This window comes from Pararge aegeria, chromosome 22 (assembly GCF_905163445.1).
Source record: "Pararge aegeria chromosome 22, ilParAegt1.1, whole genome shotgun sequence".
Lineage (NCBI taxonomy): Eukaryota > Metazoa > Arthropoda > Insecta > Lepidoptera > Nymphalidae > Pararge > Pararge aegeria.
This window is the reverse complement of record NC_053201.1, coordinates 2,072,267-2,099,285: the sequence shown is the minus strand read 5'-3', so window position 1 is coordinate 2,099,285 and position 27,019 is coordinate 2,072,267. Positions and strand designations below refer to the sequence as shown.

Genomic DNA, 27,019 nt, shown 5'->3' with positions numbered 1-27,019 from the left:
ATGTCTTAATATAACGAATAACAAATTAAGTATACAGAATTAATCTAAATTCACGCTTGTCACAATACTACTTATACTCCGTTTCCCCTCAGTGATCATTTTATATTCAAATGTGTGTTCAAGAATATCCCCAACATTATTAAAAGGTACACATCTGAAAGCCAATCTAAGGAATATGGGATATTACGTAATTTTACTTGCGTACCGACGCAAAGTATCTTTTCCAAATTCTTAATATGCATAGGCTCAAGCTTTTTGTTGATAGTATTCCTTCAAAATTGTTCCATTCATTTCCCTTAATTTCTTCTATTTAGGTATGTTCATTTCAATCATCCTGCGCGCTTTATTTGTCTTTTTACAGGAACCTTCCTCTTACTAAAACGTTTTTTCCTTCTAGCATTCCCGCAAGCAGCTCTTGCGGCCTCGCAAGCACTATGGGCGGCTTGTTTAGTAGCTGCACATTCTGCACAAGCACATTGTAGCTTATGTTGTAGATGGGCTAACCTTGATCTCGACTCTGATAAATTATGAAATTTTTCTTGTAAACCACACTTCACCTTCTCCAGTACACTGTGAGCTGCCTTTTCTAGTTGAGCAGAAAGCTGGACAGCTTGACACATCAACTTATGCTGTAAAAAATATTATCAAATAAAATATCAAGGAGTGTAATTAAAATAAAACAGTTGTGTAAATTCAAATCTTAGTTTATTTAATATCAAGAATGAATTTGGAACCAAAACTAAGAATATAATAACGTTATTATATTCTTGGAGTACATTTACAATTTCCACGTTTAAATAAAGAGGTAATAATTGCACGAGTGCATGATAAAATTGTGGCTGCAGCTATAAATGTGCATACAGACATACAGATCATTTTGTATGCACAATCTAATAGGAAAGTGGTATTTTTTTCTATCTTCAACTCTTCTCAGTCAGCCCTATAAAAAAAAATTGCACAGTTTTACGAAGGTATTGCTGGTTCATATTTAAATTCTTCAACAATTACATCCGAATCGTATTAAACGTGGTTAGCGCAAAGCCATGCAAAATATCCAAAAAATATCTTTGTATTTTGTGATCTCTTCGTAAAACTTGCGATTTAAATCTGACTAGGAAGGAATTGTTGAAGATAATACCTAGAAATTAAACAGTATAAATGAATATATCCGTCTTTGATTTTGCATTATAAAAAACAAAATTTGGAGAAATAACACAAACTTTAGGCCTCATCGTTAAACATAGTCAAGTGACAAAATTACCAAGCGTATGGTGCAGCTCAAACAAGCTAATTTAGTAAAATATATTGACGTTATCCCTTGTAGGGTATCGTTGGAAGTGGATTTAAATTGGCGAATATTATTTACAAAAAATCTACCTTCAAGATGTCGATTTAAAATGGCTGTTTTCAGACTGATTTTAATTTTGTATTATCAAAAATATTAGACTAAGGAAAAGTTTAAGCACATGCTTAAAAGTCGGGTCTTGAATATTGATTACGATAGTTATTCTTTCTAACTGAACTTTGTTATTATAATTTGGCAGATTTTAAACCTAGGAAAATTTTTAGGACATGCTTAAAAATCGGATCTTCAACAAAGAATCTGTTACCTATATCTTGCTACCTGAACTTACCAACTTAGGCTATAGCTTTTGTTAAGTTCCGGGTTGTTATTATGATTTATCTTACATACCTGGACAGAGGCTTGCTGTGCTGCTTGTATCGCAGCATTCACCGCAGCTTGCTGTTGGTGAACAGCTTGCGTATTCTCACAGACTACGGCCTCAGCCTCCTTAACCTCTTGTTGCAATTGTTCTACAACCGCCTGTTTACCAGCTAAAGCTGCTTCCGCAGCTTTAGCAGCCTGTAGAGCCTTTTCGGCAAGCTGAGTTTTCACCTGGAGTAAAGATAAAACCTTTACTATAAACCTTTCTAGTTTTACCTTTCAGTTGCCTGTAAGTATGAAACGGTTAGCCAACGACTAACCGTAAAAGAATTAATCAGTAGAGCCACAGCAGCTTCATTTCTGATGTAATTTTAGTTTGTAAAAATAAGAAGTCAAGAATTTAGTAAGCTTTTAGTCAGCCCTTTAAGTTCAATGGAATTTCAGCAGAACTAGGAGGAGTAGTCGTAACACTCATAAACACAACAAAAAGTTATTTGAATGTTATAGTTATAAAATGCTGGTTGCATTTTTTATTATTTAAGTATTACAATTTCAATTCCGACTATTTAATATTATTCTTATTAAATTTTTCAGTTGATTTGTTAAGAGATTTGTCAAGCTGAATGTTGAATGCTGAAATGAAGCTGAAGCGTCATTATATAAGTATCATTTTAGTTCTTTATAACTAAAAGAAAATCATGAAGTGAAATTTTGCTTGTTAGATACCTAACTTATTTAAAAGCGCCTTCTAGGATTTACTTCGCAAGATTGCTTTGATACAGATTGCTTAGGTAGGTACTTAAGCAATCCGTATATAAAATCTTAAATCATTTGAAAGAATCATCAGACAACTTTTACCTATTAAAAAAATGCAATTGTGTTTTTAAATTTCTTACCATATGCGCTGCTTGAGCCCCTGCCGCATTTTGAGCAGCCTGGGCAGCCTTAGCTTCGGCGGCAGCTTTTTGTGCTATACTCGACGCACACTTTGATTTACAATCCCTTGCAATATTTGCTTTACCCTGCGAATTCTCATTACCCTGCGAATTAAATTGTTGTGATCTTGTATCTTCAATAGTTCTCCTTGGTTTTGGGATTCCCTGCACAGACACCAGTAGCGCACCAATCAACAAAATAAGTTTCATTTGTAACGTTTTGTTGCCTTACGTGCATGTAGCGGCAATTGCCTCGCTAAACTTTAAGAACTACATAGGTTTACCGTTTTTTATTTAGTAATGTATGGGAAATATTTCGTAAAAATTGTTTATTTAACAAATTACTATCAGGTTTTCTATCAAAAGGACGTCTGGGACTGTCATCTTATTGTTGTTCTAAATTGGAAAAACGATTACCTTCTTTTTGGTATTTTATTTTTAATAATTAACTTTTCTTTTTTGTAGACTTAATATTAGAAGCTGTTTAGCTTCTCCACCTCATCATCAATATCATCAAATAAAATTATGGCGCTATTAAATATAATTTTTGAAACTTATTTTTAGTTTAAAGAAGTTAGTCAAAATTGGATGCAGGTAGGTAGCATAAAGTGAGTTTAAGAACAATTTTATTTCAAAATCAGCTTTACTGTCAATCTCTTGGTTCTGTCATGGATGTTTTGTGATCTTTAATATAAATGGAGTAAATTACAGGATCCCATGAAAATATGTGTCTTATGCAACACCTTGAAGTTGTGGTTTAATATTCTTTACTTGTTTATCATAAAAATCACATTATAAGGTTGGTAAAATTTACTTTATTCTAATTGTCTATCAACACTGCATTTACAGACAGACAGACAGACACTACCGCTGCATCGGCATCCCACTAGCTGGGCCGACGATATTAGACGAGTCGCAAGGAGCTGCTAGGCCAAATTGCTGCAAAGGGGTGCAAATTGTCAGTGCTGCATTAGAAATTTAAGAAATCGTATCTGTGTTAAATGCCACAGTGCCTGAAAACTTAATCTTGGAACTGCATTTTGCCGGTTATGATCTCCATCTACGAAATGTGTTAGCTTACTATAAGCCTCATAAGCAATCTCTATGCCATTCAGCATGGTTAATATCTTAGTCTACCACGCTGGCCTTGTATAATAGACTTTACATGCTTTTTGAGTACATTGTCGAAAATCTGTAAGTGTAAAGATTGAAGAAGTTATAAATTATGCGGTAGGTACAGATTTTCCTGCTTTAATTTGTCGTGGTCTACCGAGTCCCTGAGTGCAACTTCTTGCAACGCAAGAACCACGAGTATAACATGGGTTTTTTATTGAACAGGTGGTTGTATTCCGTTACATTAACGCACAGTGTTGGCTTCAGCGCGACCCGTTAGGTCGTGAAACATGATTTGCCTGTCACTGTATTGTCTCATCGCCTCCGCAACCTTCCTAGCCTGCGTGCCGGTCTGCTACAGACAAATGGAAGTGCAGAAGTTCATGAGGTGCCTCAGGAAATAGCTGTTACCTAACATGCTATGCATATGCATGTCCGTCGCCACAGCCTTTACCACAGCTGCTTGCATATGCTGCGGCCCATTGTTCGTGGAGTATTTCATAAAAATGGCTAAATGTAAACTAAACGAGAAACCAACCCCGCTACATACGTGTCGAAGTCCGTGCTGCAAATCGAGATCCACCACAAGTTGTTGAAGGTCACTGTTTAATTTTGTTGTTATTAAAATTTTTGCTATTGGAAATTATTTTATTTATTAACCTTCCATTTTATTAGGAGATACATTAAGATTACTTTGACCGCTTTGTCTGTGTATCTGTCATTGTGCATGGACTAACAAAGCCGGGTTTGAGTTCGGCTGGCTTTGTATCATAGCACGCCCCTCTAACTTGGGTGTTTTAAGCTATAAAAATATCACTTGCTTTAACGGTGAAGGAAAATTTCGAGAGGAAACCTGCATGCCGGAGAGATGTTCTCAGAGGCATGTGAAATTCACCAAACCGCATTGGGCCAGGCTGGAACTGTGATACGGTACATCTTTCTCATTGTGGTTTGAGACCCGTGCCCTGTAGTGGGCCGGTGATGGGTTGGTATCTATCACAGCGGACCGACCCGTGCCTCGTTCTAAAGACGGACGGTACACGGATCCAAAACTTCCCGACCCTCGAAGCGCGGTCGCCACACGGTGTAGCAAACTACTTCTTTTGAAATGTTCGTGATACTTAGGATCTATGTCTCGTACAGGACACTGCTAGTTTCCATCACAGTCTCGCATATATTCTTCTGTATTCGCATAAACATAGATATTGTTCCTTTATATTAGCCCCTTTAATAACCCAACATCAAAATCTCATTTTTGGGGGAACTAATGAGGTGGAAGGTAGTTTTTGCTCTACTCAAATCGTGAGGCCCATGTCCTAACCACAAGCAAATTTCAATCATGAATTATCTCGTAAATAATTGTAGTCAGTGGCGTTCCTAGGGTCTTTAATTTGAACAAGCTCAATAACCTAAACGACTAAACTTCAAGAATAGAGAGAGTGAGAGGGAGAGGGAGAGAGAGAAAGAAATAGAGAGATGTATAAGAATAGGCTTACGCCTTACCGTAATAAATGCGGGTAACCACTAGTAATATATGAATAAATAGAACATATTATAAACAATGCGTCTATTGCTAGCAAACGTTTCTTCCTTGATAACACATAATATTGTAAGTCGCCGATAGTTGGAGTAATGCTAAGCCTTTGTCAAGGCGACCAGCATTGGTTTTCGAATTTATTATTTATTTAAATAGAATATTGGTAAGGGTACAGAATTGACACAATAAACATGGTGCCGCGATAATTGTTGCAATAGTATGACTTGACGGCCGACTGGCGCAGTGGGCAGCGAACCTGCTTTCTGAGTCCAAGGCCGTGGGTTCGATTCCCACAACTGGAAAATGTTTGTGTGATGAGCATTAAGTGTTTTTCAGTGTCTGGGTGTTTATAATATGTATTTTCTAAGTATTTATGTATATATAATTCATAAAAATATTCATCAGTCATCTTAGTACCCATAACACAAGCTACGCTTACTTTGGGGCTAGGTGGCGATGTGTGTATTGTCGTAGTATATTTATTTATTTATTTATTTATTTAGTATAAACTGTGTCACCAAAATTAACGCCCACCTCTAACAATAAATGAATGGTATGAATAAAACAAAAGTAGAACGTAGTCAAAGAGAATAAAGCTTATTTGTACGTAACATCGGATGAACTGTTCATCCCAGATGAACAGGCTGTACGAAGAAGAGTTTGTGTAAAGAAGTCTTCATACTCAAGAATCATGACAGAAGTAACGGTTTTTAAATTTCGAAACATGTCTTTAGCATTTTTTGATATTTTGTCACTGTCATAATAATTCGGTTATTTTCTCGTTGCATTATGAGAATTAAATTATTGTGGAATTGCGCTAGGCTGATCTTACTTTCTGGATTATCGTTATTAATTTGAGGATGGCCTAACAGAAAAAAATATCAATTCATAGTGGAGCGAAAATGTAAGTATTTTAATAATTGTCTATTAATTATTAAATACTGTATTTTTTATTATAAACATTACATAAAACCATTTTACCTAGCCTTTCTTGACTTATATTTCTACTATATAACTAATATTAATAAATATTAAAATAAATAACAAATAATAATCAAAGCCTTTTATTTCTCATGCATTTGACAAACTGAATATTTTGAAAAGATTTAACACTTTTTAAATTCCTATGTGGCAGTAGATTATCATTTATGAGCAGTGTATGTGACCAATTATAATAAAATGTTAGGCTAAGGATCTTATTAGAAAGCTCAGTCACAGTTGCAGATTGAGAGGCTTCTTACTTGAATTATCAAAGCTAAAGCAGTAATTGGAGAGATACATAGATGATCGATGATCGAAGGATACCGGCGTTCCAGGATTTGCAGGAATTGCACGATTTCCAGCTGTGTTTAAGATGACAACGAAAATCCTGATCTTTTAGGACAATATTCATTCAGTCAACCAGAGAAATATTAATCAGCCTTATATACAGTTTTTGACATTTGTTCTACGTTTAATGACCTTGTTTGTTTTTTGGACACTGCTCACAAGTGATCAGCGTTACATCTTCTTAATAAACATTACTTTTATTTTCCAGATTTCGCAAATAACGCAGGCCCGGGTGCGAGGGGCTCATATGATTTGTATATCACTATTGAGTATCCTTACTTCGACGGCCCTCGTGTGCTGTTTTCCTTTCTGCGTCCGGGGCCTCTTCACCCGCCAGTGTTCCTGCCCGATTGTCCCCGTCTGTGCTGATTGTGGAATGACCTATTAACTACTCGTAACTTGCACTTTTTATAATTAAGTATTTTGTCATCTATTTTATCATCGACAATAACGTCTAAAGTTCTCAATTTCCAAATTTTTTGAATTTAAATTTGATGTAATTTTGTATTAGGCTTCTTTATAATTAAACGTTGAAGCAAGACTATCTATTATATTAAATGTCGTAGTTTTTGATTTTTTTGGCAAACATGATTTGCATGTCAGCTATGACCGCAGTTATTGCGATGACCTTGGTCGCATGCGGTCCTGTTCTTTGTGAAAGATGTTTTAGTTGCTTTGTCAAATGTTCAAAAACCAAGAAATAGTCATTTAGCAGTCAATTCATACTTGACTGCTAAATAGACTATAATTATCAAACAATTTCTTCTTTAGTGATTTGTAAATGAACATAGCGTAATAAATATTATAAAATATGTATTAAACTTGTCTTTTATTATTATTATGTATTTTAATATTTTAGCTAGCTATCCCACTGCTATTGTGAATTCGAACGTTTGGATAAATGGATGTAAGTGTACTTCTGTATAGCGAATTTGTCTAATCCATTCATTCGGGATATAGGCTATATTTTATGCATAGTGAACCCAAGGCAGACAAAATTACGAGAAACAGTATCAATATAAATTTAATTTTCAAATAACGCGTTTTATACGCCTGGAATGAAAAAAGTGTCTGAATTTATTTTTTTATTTATTTATTTATAGCCTTTTCAACAATATTATCTTACTGATTATTTACTTATCGAGACGTCTGAATTTAAATAAAATTATTATTTAAAATTTACAGTAATCATACACACTGTTATTAAAGACATGTCAATAGCGGATGTCAGTAATTTTTAATCAATAAAGTTTACTGTATTACTTCTACACGAACTTGTGATGTTTGTTAAGTTTTGTAGTTTAGTTTAAGAACAATTAGTCAAACCTAAGAACAAAGTGAAGATCCCTTTATACACTACTAGATGGCACTTGTGAACTTCCTATCCCCTATACAAAGCCATCATATATTTAATGTAATCCTAAGATTCCACTCTATACAAATAACAGATTAAGATTCTTTAGATTTTTCAGCTGTCTTGCGGGATTTTTTTTACTTTCGGTTTTTCTTATACTACAGTATTGCGACAAACAAAACACGAATATGTAATGAAATCAAATCGTTTGCCATTATTACGATACGCACAGTTATTATTGATGTATAAATAAAATTCTTTGAATCGGGAAACATTTTTATTCTAAACAACTATTAAAACATACACCGTAATATCACTTCGATTAGACTAACGTAAAAATTGAGCAAATACGCAATCTACAGTACATTCGCCAACGCTTACGTATCTGAGAAATAAATAAGTTAACAAGGTCTATATGACACTATAAGTAAAGTTATTGACTAAGAAAATATATTTGGGCTATGTTCGACCTCGTGAAGGATGTAGAAAAGTTTCGTGTTTCCCTGAGGACACCATCGCGATGACTTCTTTCTTGAACCTCGGATTATATTTACCTAAGACTGCTTCATCTAGTTTCGCTATAGTCGCTGTTTGTGTTGGATACTCTCCAGTAAGTTGTGATATTGGTGTTGGTCTTACTATCTGTACTTTTTCATTATTTACAATTGTTATTTCTTTTTCTTCTGCATTATTTAACTCGGCACTTGATCTATAAAATCTACGCACTGAAGGAGCAACTTCTGCTTCTTTAAGAATGTTTGGATCAATTTGTTCTAAATTTTCAATCTCATCTGTCAATTTATCTTGCTTTATTTCTGCTGTAGTAGTGTTTTCTATTTCATGTATTTCTTGCTTTAATAATTCTTTGAGTGCTGTCGTTAATTCTTGAGGTTTTTGTGTAGTCGTACTTGTGGTAGTCGTAGTGGTGCTAGGCATTGTCGTTTTACTATTAAAATGTTTGTTACGAGAAGCTATTCTTCTTCGTTTACGTTCACTGGAATTGTCCGTGGATGGAATATCTGTTTTATTGGTTATATTTTCTTTGGTACTATTGAAATTAATATCTGCATTAACTGTAATCAGTCTAATGTCTCCTAACTCTTGAGGTTGGGCAGGCCTTCTTAATTTCTTTCTTTCAGTTGAATTAGTATATTCCCTGGTTCCTCGATAGACAGGTGATGTTACATTAGAATAATCTTTTTTATTGCTATGTCTTTCGTTGATTATGGGTAGTGGTGTCACAATTTGCACATCATCGCTGGCGGCTGGTTTAGAGTCTTGATTTTCAAGTATAGTTATAGCTTCTTTCACACCTTCTACATCTTCAGGGTTCATGGATTGGCCTGTAATTATAAAATTTATAATTTTAGTATTTATTTTTATTACAAATTCGATGGTACGTATTATAAACAGCAAGATTCGGTCTCCCATACAATGAAAACTCCGCAAACCGTTGCTGAAATTCTGATTATGACTGATTGACGTACTTAAAAAAAAGACCATTAACATGCTTTATTTACAAATGTATTGATTTAAGATTATTTCCTGTAGTTTTAATACAAGAAGTTATTATTTGTTTCATAGTTCTATGTCGAGAAGAACGAAGACGAAAAGTATGTATATGTTTGATTTCCTGAGAGTGTCAAAATATATGTAATTTTTGTGGTATAAACGACTTTATGTACTTTTCGCGTTAATTAAAAAGTATGATTTTTGTACAACTTCAAGAGACTGAAACCAACTCCACCCGTTCTTAAAATAAATAGTCTTGACGACAGACAGATGGACAACAAAGTGATGCTCTTAATGTTCCATTGTTCCCTTTTGAGGTCCGGAAACCTAAAAATTAGAAATTGGTTGGGTAATTGGCTTTGAAGGGGTCCATTTCCAAATTACTATCCCGCTTTTATTCCACCAATCCGCACTGGGCCAGGGTGGTGGGCTACGGCCTTAGCCCTTGACCCTTTCTCATTGTGGGGGAGACCGGTGCCCTGTAGTGGGCCGGTAATGGGTTGATATGATGATGATGATGATATTCGCGCTTTGTTTTGCTACTTTAACATTCTCGGTATTAAGTCCATATGCCAACTATTTTGTGTATTTATAAACCGAGTAGTAAAACTTTCAGTCACTAGTTCAAAATAAGAACAAGGAAATGTTACCTTCCTCCATCTCTTTCTTGTAAGAAGAAAAGAAAGTTAGGGCCTTCATAAGCTGGTAACTCTTGGACACAGGAATGTTGGTGTCGTAGAGTTTCACAGTATTCTTGCAGTCAACGTAGAACCACCAGTTACATTTCAGGATGGTCTGGTCGAAGAGTGTGGACTCCGGACAAAGGAATGACTTCATCACCAGGCCGTCATCTGTGAGGGCGCAAACGTGAAATACCTGGAAATTATTATAATTATAATATTGCCGTTTTGCCGTCAAACTAACCATTTTTAAACTTTGCGGTTTCTAAAACAGTTTAACTTACTATATCAATATTTTGAAAATATTTTGGCTAAAATTGTGCCATCTTCGTAATTGTGAGTGTTTATAAGTACCTAATGATCGCAGGTCTCTGAGATTATGAACAATAAGTACATCGTGAACAAATTATTAAGTCCTAAAATATCATATTTTCAAATGTGACTTTGAAAGTCATTTATTTGCAAATAAATACTTACGAGTACATTACTAATATAGCTGAAAGCTTTGAGCTCTCGCCATATAAAAAATAAATTTGTTTGCGAAATTTTTACAGATTTTTACAGATATTAATAAAAAAAACAATTTAGCTTTATGTACCTATCTATATCTATTTATAGATATATATTTATATCTACATAAAGCTTAATTGTTTTCTTTTCTTACCATACACCCAAGATTCTCATCTCCATATAGTCCAGGGAAGTATTTCTGGTCACCGCAATGGAAACTGGTGTCTGGCAGGTCAACCTTCGACTGGAAATGGTCATCAAAGTTTTTTTCGTAGCCCACAGGGTAGTACTCTCGAGGAGCGTTCATAACTTTGCCTGATGTGGGGTTTCTGGAAATATTTTATAATTCAAAGAATTTTTAGGTTTAAATCTAAAAGAACATATTAAATCAATGTTTAAATCACATTGACTAATGGCAAATTTTCAAAACCTATTGTGACTACAAAGTCCCCGCTTTACCAGCGGATATTTTTAAATAGAAGATACACTCCTTCAAGGTAAGCGCTGTTCCGACTACATTACTATTTATCACAATCAAGGAGAATTGCAGGCAAACTAATCATTTTTGAAGGCAGAAAAGGTAGGAGAAGCATTCATTATTATTAGAATAAAAAAAAATTGCTAAAGAAGAATGGCAGCAAAGAATCGGAGCCTCTTTGAAACTGAAGATAATCCCGACACTATAATTAACCCTCAAGGACCACATACCAGCAAACACAAGCGGTGGTAGATCGAATTACATGGACCGACGATGAGTTGAAGGAAGGAAACGCCGCATAACAGCAGAATTTCGAGCTCCCTACGTATGGACGCCTAATGGTTTACATGATGACGATGATGTGACTCGAATATTATGATATTCCTTACGTTTTTTATCGCCAAGTAATGTCTATAGCAAGTATTCTATTGCATTGTAACAATTCTAATGATTTTTACCTTTTTGGTTTCTGTGGTATCGGCGCCACTATGATCTCCGGCTCGGGCTCAAGTTGGTAAACTTCAACAGGCTGCTCGGTTGTCGTTGTCGTTGACGTTGTGGTGGTTGGCATCGGTATGTTCGCGTATTTGCTCAACAACTGCTGCTGCCTCAACGCTATAGCCGCTTCCACCGCTTCCGTTGAAATGTTTCCAGCTTTAGCAATCTCAGCTATCTTAGCATTTATATCCTCTTTATTAAACTTGAGTGTCACATCATCGCTGTAACCGCTGATAGTGTTGTAGTCATCAACTTTCTTAATATTGTATTGGATAGCTGGATAGTTGTTCGCCAGATCGTGAACTTGATGAGGAACGGGGTCTATAAAGTTAGAAAGAGGACTGGTTTTAGGAATAGAAACAGTGTTATAAGAAAACGAGGTATGTGATGGAAGAGATTCTTTAAGAACTGGTGCGGGTATGATAGATATAGCTTGCGATGATGGTGGCATGGGAAGAAATGGGTTTAAAGTTGTTCTTGTTGGTTTAGTTCTTGTGATTTGTGTTGGTGCAACTCTGACCGGCTGGTATTGTACTGCCGTCATGTGCGAGACCATTTTGGATACATTGTCGGGTGTTAAGTAATATTTCTCACTTTGGTAGGCTATCGCTGGGCCTTGCGACTGCGGAATTTGAAGTGGGGAGTAAGTTCTCTTCGAAGAAGCTAGAGGTACAACTTTCAGTGTGTCTTCCTTTGGAGGCAAAGGTTTGAAAGGTGGTACACCCATCGGCATAGGTTTCGCCATGGTTATGATGGGTTGTGACTTGAAGGTGGGAGATTCCATAGTTGGTCCGGGCGCGACGGGTTGCGTCGTAGAGGAAACTCGTCGGTGAAGAGTCGAGAGTTTGTCCATCGCAGCTTGGTTCGGTCGGCTCGGGGGCACCATCGGCCTCATCATTATTCTATTCTGCTTTGCGCGTTTCTGGAATTACACAAAACGTAGATCAGAGAAACAGATAATATTGTTAAATACATGAAATATTAAGTGTTTAACGAAATGTAACATGTTACTACGTAACGTTCTCTTTCACCAAAATATGAGACCGCCTGCGACCGCGAATCGCGAAAAAATATTTGTCCTATGAGAAATATACCGCGAATAGTCGCGAATCCTCTATTAGGCGTAAAACCTGATGAAAACTTGTCTCAATAAAATAAATAAGTTTCTATTACTATGTGAATATTATTATAACTATTTAACGTAACGTATTTTTACACAATTAAGTAAGAAAGTTATGCTAATTTAAAATTCATCTCAGATTAACAGTTAAATCCATTTTTTGAAAGAAGCACGCCAAATACGGATTTATTTTATTTTCGGATCGAGGCACTAAAACTATTAATAGCCTATTTTCATTCAAACAAATAATAATCCAAAAAATTTAAATATTGATTTAATAATGAAATATATATATGCGTGTGTGTGTCAAATACGTAGTAGTATATGAAATGTTTTTTTTTATTGATTTAATGTACCTGTACCTTTACCTGTACCAATGATATGTAATTAAAAAAAAAATATATATTCTGCACTCATATATAAAGTAACTAGTTGTACCCTGCCACGCTTCGCTGTGGCACATTGTGATTGAATGGTTGAGAAAAATAGATAAAAACAATCCTTGATGCGTATTATATATCATGCTAAAATTTCAGCCCGATCATTGCAGAACTTTTGAGTTTTTGAAGCGTACACAAACCAACATAACATTTTTATATATATAGATATGTGTTTTAGCACTAAAGATGTCCCTCCTACTTCCAGAGGCAACCAGTATTATTTGGAAATTATAGATAGTTGCAATCATTGACTGCAAATCTTATATAGACTCTTCCACACTTTTTTTCGAAATCTGATAATAAGTGACCTTAATTTAACAAACCTGAAACTTTTATTAAATTTTATTTAGGAATTTTAGTATAAAATAATTCATTTTTTTCCCCGTAACCGATTTTGTGATTAAAACTTCATTCAATACATTCTTGTTTGCTCGTAACATAGCCCAAGAAAATTCTGTCCAAATTTCATGTCTAAAAGAGTTAAAATTCAAAATGTAGTTTTTTATGAATTTTTCTTATCATTAACGCCCCCGCTATACACTTCGAAGATTTAACACTTATAAAAAACTTAGCCTATCCATTAAGTCAATGTATCCTCTACATGGATGCAAAATTTCAATTCAATCAGACGTACAGTTTAATAGTTTTAAGTGAACAACCGTAAAAAAACTCTATAGATTTATATATTAGATAGTGCGGAAAATTTCACATTCCTCCGTCCGCGCAATTTCCGTTAAAAGGGGTACAAAGTTTTTTTTCGCGTATTAATATAAGTATAGATGTAGGTACTTATTTGCCCTCGTAGTTGAATAAATGAATACACTTTTACTGTACACCACATAAAAATACAGGAAAAATCATAAAAAAACAAGTTTACAATTAGGCGTCCTTATCGCTACATAGCGATCTCTTCCAGGCAACCGATGGCTTAAAAAACTGCTCAAGAGTGGTAGGTGGTGCATATTAATATATATAACATCATCAGCATCATGTCAACCAATCGACGTCCACTGCTGGACATAAGTCTTTTAAAAGGAGTTCCACGTCAGTCAAAAAAGGTGGCAATATAAACTTCTACACAATATTATATATACATACTAGATAATTGTAGTATAATATTGCTTCGCCCGCGTATTTTTGGGAGGCAGCGTACTGCTACATAGTCGACACCGATAGTCATATTGAGATTTTTTTTACATTACGCAATTTTCTTTTTAAACGAAAAGTATACTATATTATTTCTAATACCTCCAAGAATGTATACAAAGTTTCATGAAGATCGGTGCAGTAGTTATCGTGTGAAAGCGTAACAAACAAACTTACATTAACATTTATAATATTAGTAGGGATAGGGATACTAATAATTTGTACATTATATCTATACAATACGATATTCATCATCATCATCATCACATCAACCGATAGACGTCCACTGCTGGACATAGGTCTTTTGTAGGGAGTTCCAAGTTCCACGATTCTGAGCCGCTTGGATCCAACGGCTACCTGCGACGCGCTTAATGTCGTCTGTCCACCTCGTTGGGGGTCGACCAACGCTGCGCTTACCAGTACGGGGCTGCCATTCAAGCACCTTGGGACCCCAACGTCCATCCTTTCTCCGAACTATGTGCCCGGCCCATTGCCACTTAAGCTTCGCGACTCGTTGAGCTATGTCGGTAACTTTGGTTCTTCTACGAATCTCCACATTTCTGATTCGATCGCGTAGAGATACTCCGAGCATAGCTCTCTCCATCGCCCGCTGTGTGACTCTAAGCCTTCTTATGAGGCCCATAGTTAACGACCATGTTTCAGAGCCATAGGTCATCACTGGCAACACGCACTGTTCGAAGACTTTCGTCTTCAGGCACTGAGGGATTTTTGACGAAAAGATGGCACGAAGTTTCCCGAACGCTGCCCATCCGAGTTGGATTCGGCGGTTCACCTCCTTCTCGAAATTGGACCTACCTAACTGGATCGTGTGTCCTAGGTATACGTATTCGTCAACAATTTCGAGTGCAGTGTTCTCAACGATTACTGGTTGAAGCGGAACATGAGCATTAGACATAATCTTCGTCTTGCTCAATACGATAGTAGTTCTACGATTTATTTGTAAAAAAATTATATGTTACTATTGTAAGTTCACTGCTTAATATTTTAACATTTTACTACATGTTAATAAGCAGTAAGTTGAATAACCGTGGTTAATTGCGTCACTTTTTCCATTTTCACCTAGATACACATAATATTATGCTGCCGTAAACAACTTTCGATTTTGAATAGCAAACGAGATCTTTGCAACACGGGGTTTTTGTATGGCATTTTTTTTTTATTCTACTACAGGTTACTCAAAGTTTTATTTTATTCCTGTAAAGTCAAAGTCTAAAAATCTTTATTCAAGTAGGCCCATAGGTGTGGCACTTTTGATGCGTACATTACATGAGAATTACACGGTAGTGAGATGATGGCGATAACCATATTCGTAAACTTAAAACTAAACTACCAGGGTTCCAAATGCCCACAACAAACTTAGCCGGGTGTTTTCTTTTTTTGTTATCACCATCTCACATTGTCATTTAAAATTATTAGAAGAGCAACCTGGTTAGAGCAATCGTTCACAACCAAGCTTTTTTTATCCTTTATACTGTAATAGGACTTTTCTATAAGCTTACGTTTAATACAAACTTTGAACTTTTTAAGAGACATCTCCAAGGTGTCAATGGGTCCTAAGCCCTTAACTGCAATCTCACCTGGTGGTAAGTGATGATGCAGTTTAAGAATGTAGCGGGCTAACCTGTCAGGGAGTGTGGTAGTCACACCCCCAGCACGGCTAGCATGAGCAGGAGACAATTATATCCCCGGGGAAAGGATAAAAATTTATTTTCTCCCACAGCTTTATCAACTCTCAGAGCACAGGCGCATACGTGTCAAATAATATCCATATCATATATGTGTGATAAAAAACTATTCCATGTTACCGTACTTTAGCAGGTGAACACGTTAGTTATATCCTTTATCAGAAGATATGACGGTTTCTACAAGACATTGCACCGGCACGGTGATTGAGTATCTCGCGACAGCAATGCGACAGGCGTAAATCTTGCAATCACTGCTGTCACTGTCGCTTAGACGTCTTAGTCGGTAGGCTTGTAACTAGCCACGGCCAAAGGCTCCCACCAGACCAGACAAGAGAAAATTCAGAAATAACTACACTTAAGTACTTCATGTAGTTTCCCTGACCGATTTCGGCCACGTTGGCTAATCTCAAGACAGGTTTTCCAACTACGCACGAGATATCATAGTGCATAAGTGTGTGCGCAAACACAGGTGAACTCTATTATATATCTACTAAGCCCCGCAGTTTTCCTACAACTGAACTTTATACAATGTCCAAAATTCTTACAGTACGGCAACTGTACATCAAGCGAAGTGTTACACGGTACCGCCGTACCTATCGAATTCAATCAATTAACATTTCTCCCCGTCGTCGACCTACAGTACATATTCTTCGAACAAACAGTGCTTTTGCACAGCGACAGTTTTTGTATTTAGGGCCATTTTTTACTTAAAACATGAATAATAAAATAAAAATTACACATTCAAATAATTACAATGTTACAAATAAACTGAAGAATATGCTGAGTCATCCAAATTATCAAGTTACCGAAAATATGATTCGTTCGTTTAGGTAAATTTACTAACTATGTATCATATTTTATTGAATATTAATTTGAATAAATAAAAATATAAATGGTGGAGACACACATACACCCACACACGCACACACACACACTAATACACAAAACAAATTGCAAGGGGATGGAACAATGCCAATTTTCGAACTCCTGGCTGATGGGTTGTGGGTTTTTCTTTTTGATAGAAAAACCCAGTATCCATTGGCCCGAACCGGGAATCGAACTCAGGTCCTCAATATCTACCTGTTCTATCTATTTGCTGGATTTAGAGGATAATCAAATTAAGCTTAATGTCCATTCATCATCCGTCAACTAGGCTAGGCACAAGTTTTGTATCGTATAGGAGCAACGGTTTTAGAGCATAGACCCACAACGCTGCTCCAATACGGGTTGGTCGGCTTTAACGATGATTACCACAAGTAAGTGATACTAACATTCCTTACTCCTTTATTTATTTATTTTATTTCAATCAATCAAGCAAAAATACTTCATTGCACACAAGAAAAAAAAAATAAAAGAGACAAAAACAACAAAGGTACAATTAAATTTGTGTAACAAAGGCGGCCTTATCACTTATAGTGATTTCTTCCAGGCAACCATTATGAGGAATTGGCTCACATATGATATTTTATTCATTATTTATATGCCATAAATTGTGTTTGTGAACGTATGATACATGAAGTGTACCAAGGATAGCTCATCTCTATAAGAGATCGGTTCCTTATGAGTAAGATGATTTTATTGTGGTTCAGGTCAAATAAAGGTACAATATACAAAATGATAACTACTAAAAATATGCAATAAAGTTTATAATATTTCATCATCATCATCATCATATCAACCGATAGATGTCCACTGCTGGTCATAGGTCACTGCTGGACATAGGTCACTGCTGGACATAGGTCACTGCTGGACTTAGGTCTTTTGTGGGGAGTTCCAAATTCCACGGTTCTGTGCCGCTTGGATCCAGCGGCTACCTGCGACGCGCTTAATGTCGTCTGTCCACCTCGTTGGTCGATCAACGCTGCGCTTACCAGTTCGGGGCTGCCATTCCAGCACCTTGGGACCCCAACGTCCATCCATCCCTCAACATCCATATAATATTTAGTAAGAGGATAAAATAAACTTACTTCCTGTTTCCCAGCAGGCCTGCCCGATGTGTCGACTAAAATGTTTGGAGCCCCATTCTTGAAGCTAACAGACCTCCGCCTGCTGGGGTCCTGATTGGTGAGAGACTGCTCGAAACCCAGCTCGTCTCCGAGACTAAAACCTGCAACATATTAATTGCAGAATAACTAACAGATTAACAGATTAGAGCAAGAATTAGACAAGGTATTTAAAAACCATTAAACGTCTTTAATTGGTATTCATTATCATCAGCATATCAACTCATTTCCGGCAAACTACAGGGCACGGGTCTCCTCCCACAATGAGAAGGGGTTAAAGAGGTAAAGCGTGGTGGACTACCACCACGCTTGCCCAGTACGGATTGCTGGACTCCACACACTCCACCTTTGAGAACTCTCCTTTTCATGAAATGCATATAACTTAGAAAAGACGGCCGATTGGCGCAGTGGGCAGCGACCCTGCTTTCTGAGTCTAAGGCCGTGGGTTCGATTCCCACAACTGGACAATATTTGTGTGATGAACATGAATGTTTTTCAGTGTCTGGGTGTTTATCTATATATTATAAGTATTTATGTATATTATTCCTAAAAATTATTCATCAGTTATCTTAGTACCCATAACACAAGCTACGCTTACTTTGGGAGTAGATAGCGATGTGTTTATTGTCGTAGTATATTTATTTATATATTTATTTAAGTTAGAGGTATTCGAACTCGGCCTCCAGAAAGTAAGACAAAGTCAGAATACCTACCCTGGAATTATTATTGGTATTAATGGATTTATAGCCTAGTATATAAAGGCTGTAATTTTTACAGCCTTTATATATTAGGCTATCATCGCTACAGTCACCGTTTTTGTACTGCCGTTTTTTTTATATTGATATATTTCGAGACATCATACTTCAACAAAATGGCGAAACGGAAATACACAAACTTATGTATTTTTAAACATAATGTTACCTTCAAACCTATAGAAAATGGATACGTTAAAAGAGAAAGCCACGACCTCTCGATACATAATGCTAAATGTTAAAAGCCAATCCAAGTCCATTACGCTTATAAGATTTGCATGCTCGCAATCATGAAGTCTCTTTCAAGTATCGAAACACTGTAACGTCAAAACTAAATGGACTTAGTGTTGCTGGTTTTAGAGTCGCAAATTCTGTTATCCTGTTTTTCATTTTGGAATATACGCTATAAGTATGGATGAATTTGAGCCTAAAATAAAGTTCATAAATTCCATTTTACTCTATCTATATGGAATATCGATAATCAAAAATGACCTTTGGTTAGGAGAGTATAGTTATAATAAGGGTTCATAAGATACTGCGCTATGCCCTTTTATAATTTACAGCCTTTATTAGGAATGAAAGAAATTTCTCCGTAACACTTAAGCTTTTTAATGTATTATATTGAAATAAATAATAATAATATATATGTACTACGACAATACAATAGCCCGAAAGTAAGCATAGCTTCTGATATGGGTACTAAGATAGCTGATGATTATTTTTATGAATATAATATACATAAAAACTTATTATGTACAGATAAGCACCCTGACACTGAAAAATATTAATTGCCACACATACATTTTCCAGTAGTGGGAATCGAACCCACGGCTTTGAAATCAGAAGGATCGCTGCCCACTGCGCCATTCAGCTTTCTAAACGCAAAAGAGTTGAAAGAATTTGTTTAAGGCATAAATAAATAATTTGGGTAGACCGAGGCGAATCGCAACGTACTTATTTCGGGGGCATATTAAAATACTTTTGGAGACACGTTTATGCGTATTTGGATGATAAAAGCTTTAAAAATATGTTGCCTACTAGGAACTTTTAACTGAGTGATGAAGTGAGCTATAAAACCTACTTTTTATTTCGTAACAGAGATACTAGCTTCTTAAACATGATGTTAAATAGTGTACACACAAGCTTAATAAAGTTACTTTCAAACCGATTGAAAATGATCTATTATTTTGAATGTTCAGAACCCAGATTATCTACTTCAGACAAGCCCTTTCATAATTTTTAGTATTCGGTAATAATAGAGGAAATTACCTAATGATTTCAATTTTTATAATTTACTCGATTGAAATAGACAGGTGATGTTTTGTAAGAATGACAATTGGTAGACTGAGGCGAAGTGGTTATTAAGGGATTGATTTACAACTAGAGTTTGTTTAAAATAACTATCGGGACTGATTTCCAGGTCATGTCACTACATAATTATTGTTTTATAATTGGTTTAGGTCTTTCTAGTAAGAGGTAATCTCTAATACTTACTTACCAACTAGCAAAGATATTATACCGTTAAGAAGCATTGAGCACTCTCAAAAGCGCACATTGCTAAGCCACTATTCTTGCGCTATATAAAGTTTGATAAAAAAAACAGTTTTAAGCCAGCAAGCATCATTTAATTACATTTTTATACATTTGACGTTGCAAAAAATCAAGAAATGCATTGTGAGAGTGGTGGCATAACGATAGTTTATCAAATTAGTCGGTGATCCAATTCACCTTGATCTACCCTCGTTTTGTGTGGTCAGAATATAATCACGATTTAATCATACCCTTTTTGGTTAGCCATTTCGTCAGTCTTATCTATAGTGATCACGAACAGACAATAAATTTAAGATTTAGTATGCAGATATAGTTATGACTTGGGAAGCAAAAATCACGAAATATTTTGAATGACAAGAGCAAGGAAGCCTCGAAAATGGCACTCGCAATGCAATAAAAAAAAACCCACACACACTCATACAAACACGCGCACACCCACAAACAAATCAAATGTACCTAAGCACCCGCCTCAAAAATTTATATAATTCTCATAATGTTCCCTGTAAAATTGTCAAACGTTTGTCAATAAGACCATAGATATAGGGAAGACACTGTCTCCTGTAACACAGTTTAAACTACATCAGGGCTTCACACTCATGAAATATATACGTTTATTTTGATAAGATAAAGATATTATTATTATTATTATTATAATGACCACTTCAGTGTTTTTAATAATCATTAAAAGCTTAAAAGATCATTATTCTAGCATTTGTATAGCGTGGAATATCCAAGATGTAATTAACTCTCTTCTATGAAAGAGAAGGCCTGAGGTTGAGTAATCCTCAGTCTAAAATGTCCTATAGTTGGGCAGAAGTGATATGCCCACGCAGGACCATCCCAAATAAGAGTGCCCCATTCATTCAGCTATCTCATTTCTCAAAAAACATAGGGAATTAGAGCTTAAACCCACCACGCTACTCCAAGCCGAGAATCGCATGGCTCAAGGCATGGGGATGGGCTAGGCTAATTTCCCAACTCCAGGCCTGTACAGAGAACTTCTTTATAAAAAAATTCTGTACTTTATAATCGTTAGATCAACTTGGGAATAGAGCCGGGGAATCTTGAACCTATCGATCAGCGAGGCAGATAGAGTCCCCCGCCGTAATAACATTGTGCAAATAATAATTGAGAGTGCTGGGAATCTTTTGTCTAGAGATCACAATCATAAGTTAAGTAAAAAGAAGCAATCTAGTGCGTTAGAACGGGAGCCATTCTAAGTTGAGTCAGACACGCATATCCAATTTAACGATCAGTCGACTCTACTGTAACGAAATCGAAGGTTTATAACGGCTAAACACAAAATATCACTTGGTTGATTTCAAAACAAAAAAAAAACAATTTTATTACAGGTCGGGGACCCATATACAAAATTTAAAATATAAAAATTATAAACCCGGCCTTCTTCTTTACGTCCTTTAACACCAGTTGTTTTTTCTTTTACCATATCTTGTTCTTGTAGAACACCGGACGTTTTCTACGCCGAATATGATCCATTTTGATTTCCGGCCCACTTCCATTTGACTTGGGACTGCCGCTCTTTCAGGTTGCTATTGAAATGCTTATCGTGGACACTGGAGGTTTGGCGTAATACATGGCCTAACTAACAGAATTTCTTTTTTTTTTTTTAGTCCCAAGTCTTTTTATTACTTCAAAATAGGTACAAGTATAATAATAAATATACTACGACAATACACACATCACCATCTAGCCCCAAAGTAAACGTAGCTTGTGTTATGGGTACTAAGATAGCTGTTGAATATTTTATGAATATAATACATATAAATACTTATAATATACAGATAAATACCCAGTCACTGAAAAACAATCATGTTCATCACACAAACATTTTCCAGTTGTGGGAATCGAACCCACGGCCTAGGACTCAGAAAGCAGGGTCGCTGCCCACTGCGCCAGTCGGCCGTCGACAAGGTAACGAGATTATAAATAAAATAATAATAATAATAGCCTCCACACCACAGCCTTTCGGATCCTGTCGGTTTGTCAATTTGACTCACTATAATACCTATACATCACTTAACGATATTAAATGCGAAACGCCAGAACACTTAAGATAGATTATACACATAGATTATGATCTGTTATAGACCTTAGACAATTTTTGTGAAACTGTACAGTTTGAATTTGTTTTGTTTTTCATAAAGTAAGAAATGGACTTTTGTTTACATAGTAGTTCAGGGGTCAGAGAATAACTTAAGCATACGCTTCAAAAATTCCACGCGAACAAAGTCGCGTGCAACTGCTAGTTACACGCATTACACATACCTCTTCAATAGGAGATGGTTTAGGAGCAATCCTGAACGTTCTGTGGATTGCCAAGCTGAACAAAAAATTTATCATCATCGACATCGATAGCCCATATATAGGACTAAAGGACTAAACTTGTTTTTTATTCTTCTTCTGTATTTTTTTCGTGTGCAATAAATAAATAAAGCCCATAATCACCACGCTGGGCAGACGGGTTGCTGATCGCAATAGATGGTAGTCGTGGCACACAGGACGCTTCCGCCCATTCTCCGTCGTATTCCCTCAATCGCCACGTACCTACGAAACCCGCGGGTAGAGGAGAAAGGGAAAATGTCAGGAAAGGATAATGTTAGGAAGGGATAATTTAAAAAAAATATTCTCACCTATACTGGCGTGCGCTTTCACACCCCCGAGATTCCGTACCCTGAATAGTCCAGACTTTTTGAAGGCGCAGTTTATTTTAAAACCGAAATCCGATTCAAGAACACACAGGGGCTGCACTATTTCTGGAAAGAGAAAAAAATTATAATTAGCAACTGGCTTTTATTATGTAATCATCATATCCATATAATAATAATAAAAAATAATAAATATACTACGACAATACACACATCGCCATCTAGCTCCAAAGTAAGCGTAGCTTGTGTAATGGGTACTAAGATAGCTGATGAATATTTTTTTAAGAATATAATACACATAAATACTTATAATATACTAGCTGTTGCCCGCGACTTCGTCTGCGTTTGATTTTGTTTTTAAAGTATTCAGTATCGCTAAGCCTTAAATGATTATAGTAGTATATATATATATATATATATATAACATGTGACTGTCAATTAATTATAGACAAATAATTTGCAATAAAATAAAATTGCGACTATAATTAAAGATCTAAGCTATCCTATCTCTTAAGTTGGACCAGACTGCTCACGGTGTGCCCATTTAATTCAAAATCGGTTAAGTAGTTTAGGAGTCCATCGCGGACAAGCATCGTGACAGGAGATTTATATATATTAAGATAGATAAACACCCAGCCACTGAAAAACATTCATGTTCATCACACAAACATTTTCCAGTTGTGGGAATCGAACCCACGACCTTGGACTCAGAAAGCAGGGTCGCTGCCCACTGCGCCACTCGACCGTCAAATATAATATTACGGAATCAACCGGATTCGAACCTGCGACTCTCTGGCAATCGTGGTAAAAATTATATAATTAATCCGTTGAACACACGGCAACCTTCGATTACAAAACATTCCAGGATCTATTAGAGGCGACCTAGATTTCTCTTCGCCCTGCACCTTCGCTCATACCACGCCTACTACATTGTTTTATTTGGTTATAACCGTATAAAGTTATGAAAGTAACTACAGTATATCTAGCCAAGATCTTGGTTTTATTATGACTATCTTTAGCTGTGACGTCACTTGTGACAGCGTTTGCAGCGTTGTATATTGCCTTTATCGGTTTATGTTTCAAGCGGGATTAAAAAACAATTTTAAAAGTTTGGTAGCGGTTTCTAAAGAAAACTTTAGAAACCGCTGATAGGCTAGTGGTTAGGACTTTGGCTTCACTTCGGGGGAGAGCTGAGTTAGAACCTTAGCAAGCATAGCTAACTTTTCTAAGTTATGTGCGTTTTAAGTAATTGAATATGACTCGCTTCAACGGTTAGGAAAAAATTACCGTGTTTTTTTGATATTTAAATTGCCTAATTATATTTATTTTATCTAAACTATTTAAGTAGCCTTTACCCATAGATAGCTATAACCAATTGGCACTGGACCAGCGTGGTGGACTACGGCATTAACCCCTTCTCATTGTGGGAGGAGAGCCGCGCCCTGTAGTAGGGCGGTAATGTGTTAATATGATTTATTTGATCTTTGTTAATTGAAATCCTTAATAGGTAAATGCTTGCGATACAGTTTAAGTTATGCTGAATGAACTTTACCATATTTAGTTAAATAAATGAAAGTATTTAACTGCAGCTCCGCAAGATTGCATCTATCGTCGGGTGCAGAGGTAAATCGTGAGGTCAATAGTATTTAGATACTATATCCCTATAATACCTACACGTTGTGCGGTAAGAAAGCGGTTGTATAGTAATGCAACGTTTGGTCTTCTTCTTTCGAATGCCAATTTTTTAAGAAAAGATAGAGAGAAAAAATTGTATAACCAACCGCAGCATTATTAGGATACAACTCACATACAGAATCAGTTGTTTATTTTTTGTAGAAATTATTCATCTACAAATTAAATTTATATAATTGTATATGCTATGTGTATTTTATATTTATAATAAGCAATGTCAGCGTTAGCATTTGAGCAGCATCACTTAACTACGCTGCTCTTAGCACTGCTATTTAGTTATAATAACCGAGACCTAACCTTCGAGACACCAATTATGACAGACCTAACCTTCGAGACACCAAGTATGACACCGCTTATTTTCCAATTCCGAGTACTAGACTAAGAGAATCAAAGTCAAAGTAAACAATATCTTCACTCAAGTTGGCCAAGATGACGGAGATAACTATATTCGTAAACTTCAAACTAAAGCTACGAGTGTTCCAAACGCGTACTGGTCTAAGAAGAAGTCCACAACAAACTTAGCCGGGTTTTTTTTTGTTATCACCATCTCACATTGTCATTTCAAATTACTAGAAGAGCAACCTGGTTAGAGCAATAATTCACACCCAAGCTTTTTTATCGATTACGTAGTCTTTTATACTATAACTAGCGGACCCCAGCGCCATCTGTCGGGCTTATTTGTGAATCTAAACCATCCAGGGTGCCACCCAAACGCATACCGAAAAATTCATTTAAATCGGTCCAGCCGTCTAGGAGGAGTTCAGTGACATACACACGCACACAAGAAATATATATATAAAGATAGGATTTTTCTTTAAGCTTATGTTTAATACAAACTATGAACTTTTTAAGAGACATCTCCAAGATGTCTATGGGCAGTTTATTGTAGAATTTTATGCAATTTTCTTAAACGAATTCTGAACTTTATGTAACCGTAATAGTATATCGCACTGAATATACTACTGTGCTATTCTTACTTCTAATGTTCAAATCCTATTACAATTTTATGAAAATTTTGTGAAATTGAATTTTGTGTAACATAAAAAAAGTAGTTACAGTGACATAAATACATAGCAGGAGAGTACACCAAATTGTACTCTCTTCCTATGTATTTATGTCTCTGTAACTACTTTTTTCTTTGGTGCACAATAAAAGTGTATTCATTCATTCATTCATTCATTTACCTTAAAACCGACCCGTGGATCAGACCCTGGATCTCGTAGTACGTGGTTGAATATGCTTAGACTAACAAGGCAGTTGTGAAGTATTATTGAACCGAAAATGACGAAATTACGTCACGTAACTATTTTATATAAGTAGGTAAAAAGTACAGTCCTTATTAATTCTTGGCACTCAACTTATTGAGGGCTTTGACAATACAAGCTCCTACAATTATAACCTTGCTTTGTTCCGCAAGTACTGATCGTTGATTATTTTATATCGAATGAATGATTTATAAGTAGTACTATTTATACTAGACCAGGTCTATAAATTGTAAACGTTTCCAATAAAGAAAGATTTAACAAAATTAGTTAAATATTGGATAGAAGCAGACATAACTTTGCGAAATTGTGGTTTAACATCTTTATTTTTCAAAACAATTACAGTAGAGAAAACATTAAACTTAAAACTAAAACATGTTGTGAGCGTTCACTATACTAGGTACATATAAATCTATAAACTATAATCTTTAAAGCATAACTTAATGCAGGAAGTCCATGATATATTACGAAAATGAAACTTAATTTGCTATACTCCGCGAAAAGCAAGAGAATCTGTGTGGCGTAATTTATAATTTCTTCAGTCTTTATACTCTACACTGTTTTGAGCTCCCATGTGCTCTTATGAAGGCTCAGAGGCACTCAACGGGTAATGGAGTGAACTATGTTGGGAGTATATATACGTCATCAAATTAGGAATTGGGAGATCCCTAAATAAACTAGAGCTATTTCCGCAATTAAAATAGATGAGGAAATTGAAAATGGGCTGGGCCATCCAGGGTCCGGGCCCCGAGCGTCACTAGACCGTGGTATTTGGAGCTGCCTACAAAATACCTATGTCTATTACCCATACATAATATACATAATACATACATTATGTATATTATGTATGTGTATGTATTATGGGATTTGTCGATATTTGTCGTGACCACAATAAAATCAACTGGGTCGAAATATCTACAACTCCCATAATATCATCGTGGTATGTACCCGTCGAACTATATTTCCTACATTTGTTATTTACAGAAACTCATATTTTATCGTGTATACGAAAAACATTGTTTGGATGTTCTCGACCAGATTAAACTTTTTTGAAGTTTTACTTCTTTTG

General features: G+C 35.9%; 2 protein-coding genes across 3 annotated transcripts in view; both read right to left on the bottom strand.

Annotated features, from left to right (window-relative positions):
- Positions 1-313: 313 nt before the first annotated feature.
- Positions 314-2,925, bottom strand: LOC120633823 (tol-Pal system protein TolA-like). The gene is made up of 3 exons (XM_039904182.1): positions 2,563-2,925; positions 1,694-1,897; positions 314-629 (listed from the first exon to the last, which is right to left on the bottom strand). The coding sequence occupies exons 1-3, from the start codon at positions 2,809-2,811 to the stop codon at positions 330-332; spliced, it is 753 nt and encodes a 250-aa protein (XP_039760116.1). The 5' UTR covers positions 2,812-2,925; the 3' UTR covers positions 314-329.
- Positions 2,926-8,197: 5,272 nt separating this feature from the next.
- LOC120633822 overlaps positions 8,198-27,019 on the bottom strand; it is a 95,217-nt gene continuing 76,395 nt past the window's right edge. Inside the window, exons 2-8 of one of the 2 annotated variants that reach the window (XM_039904181.1) lie at positions 22,982-23,104; positions 17,992-18,131; positions 12,207-12,534; positions 11,573-11,933; positions 10,791-10,965; positions 10,097-10,322; positions 8,198-9,277 (exon numbers count right to left, since the gene is read on the bottom strand). In XM_039904181.1, the coding sequence (XP_039760115.1) occupies positions 8,394-9,277; positions 10,097-10,322; positions 10,791-10,965; positions 11,573-11,933; positions 12,207-12,534; positions 17,992-18,131; positions 22,982-23,104 (2,237 nt within the window). In that variant the 3' untranslated portion in view covers positions 8,198-8,393. Of the gene's footprint in view, positions 9,278-10,096; positions 10,323-10,790; positions 10,966-11,572; positions 12,535-17,991; positions 18,132-22,981; positions 23,105-27,019 lie in introns of both variants that reach the window. The other variant, XM_039904180.1, reaches the window with a different exon arrangement.

Excerpts from the sequence above, each read along its gene's own strand:
- LOC120633823 (XM_039904182.1), bottom strand. The coding sequence starts at position 2,811 with ATGAAACTTATTTTGTTGATTGGTGCGCTACTGGTGTCTGTGCAGGGA. Across the intron at positions 1,898-2,562 it reads GGGCTCAAGCAGCGCATATG|GTGAAAACTCAGCTTGCCGA; the intron begins GTAAGAAATTTA and ends TCTTTACTCCAG. Across the intron at positions 630-1,693 it reads CACAGCAAGCCTCTGTCCAG|CATAAGTTGATGTGTCAAGC; the intron begins GTATGTAAGATA and ends TATTTTTTACAG.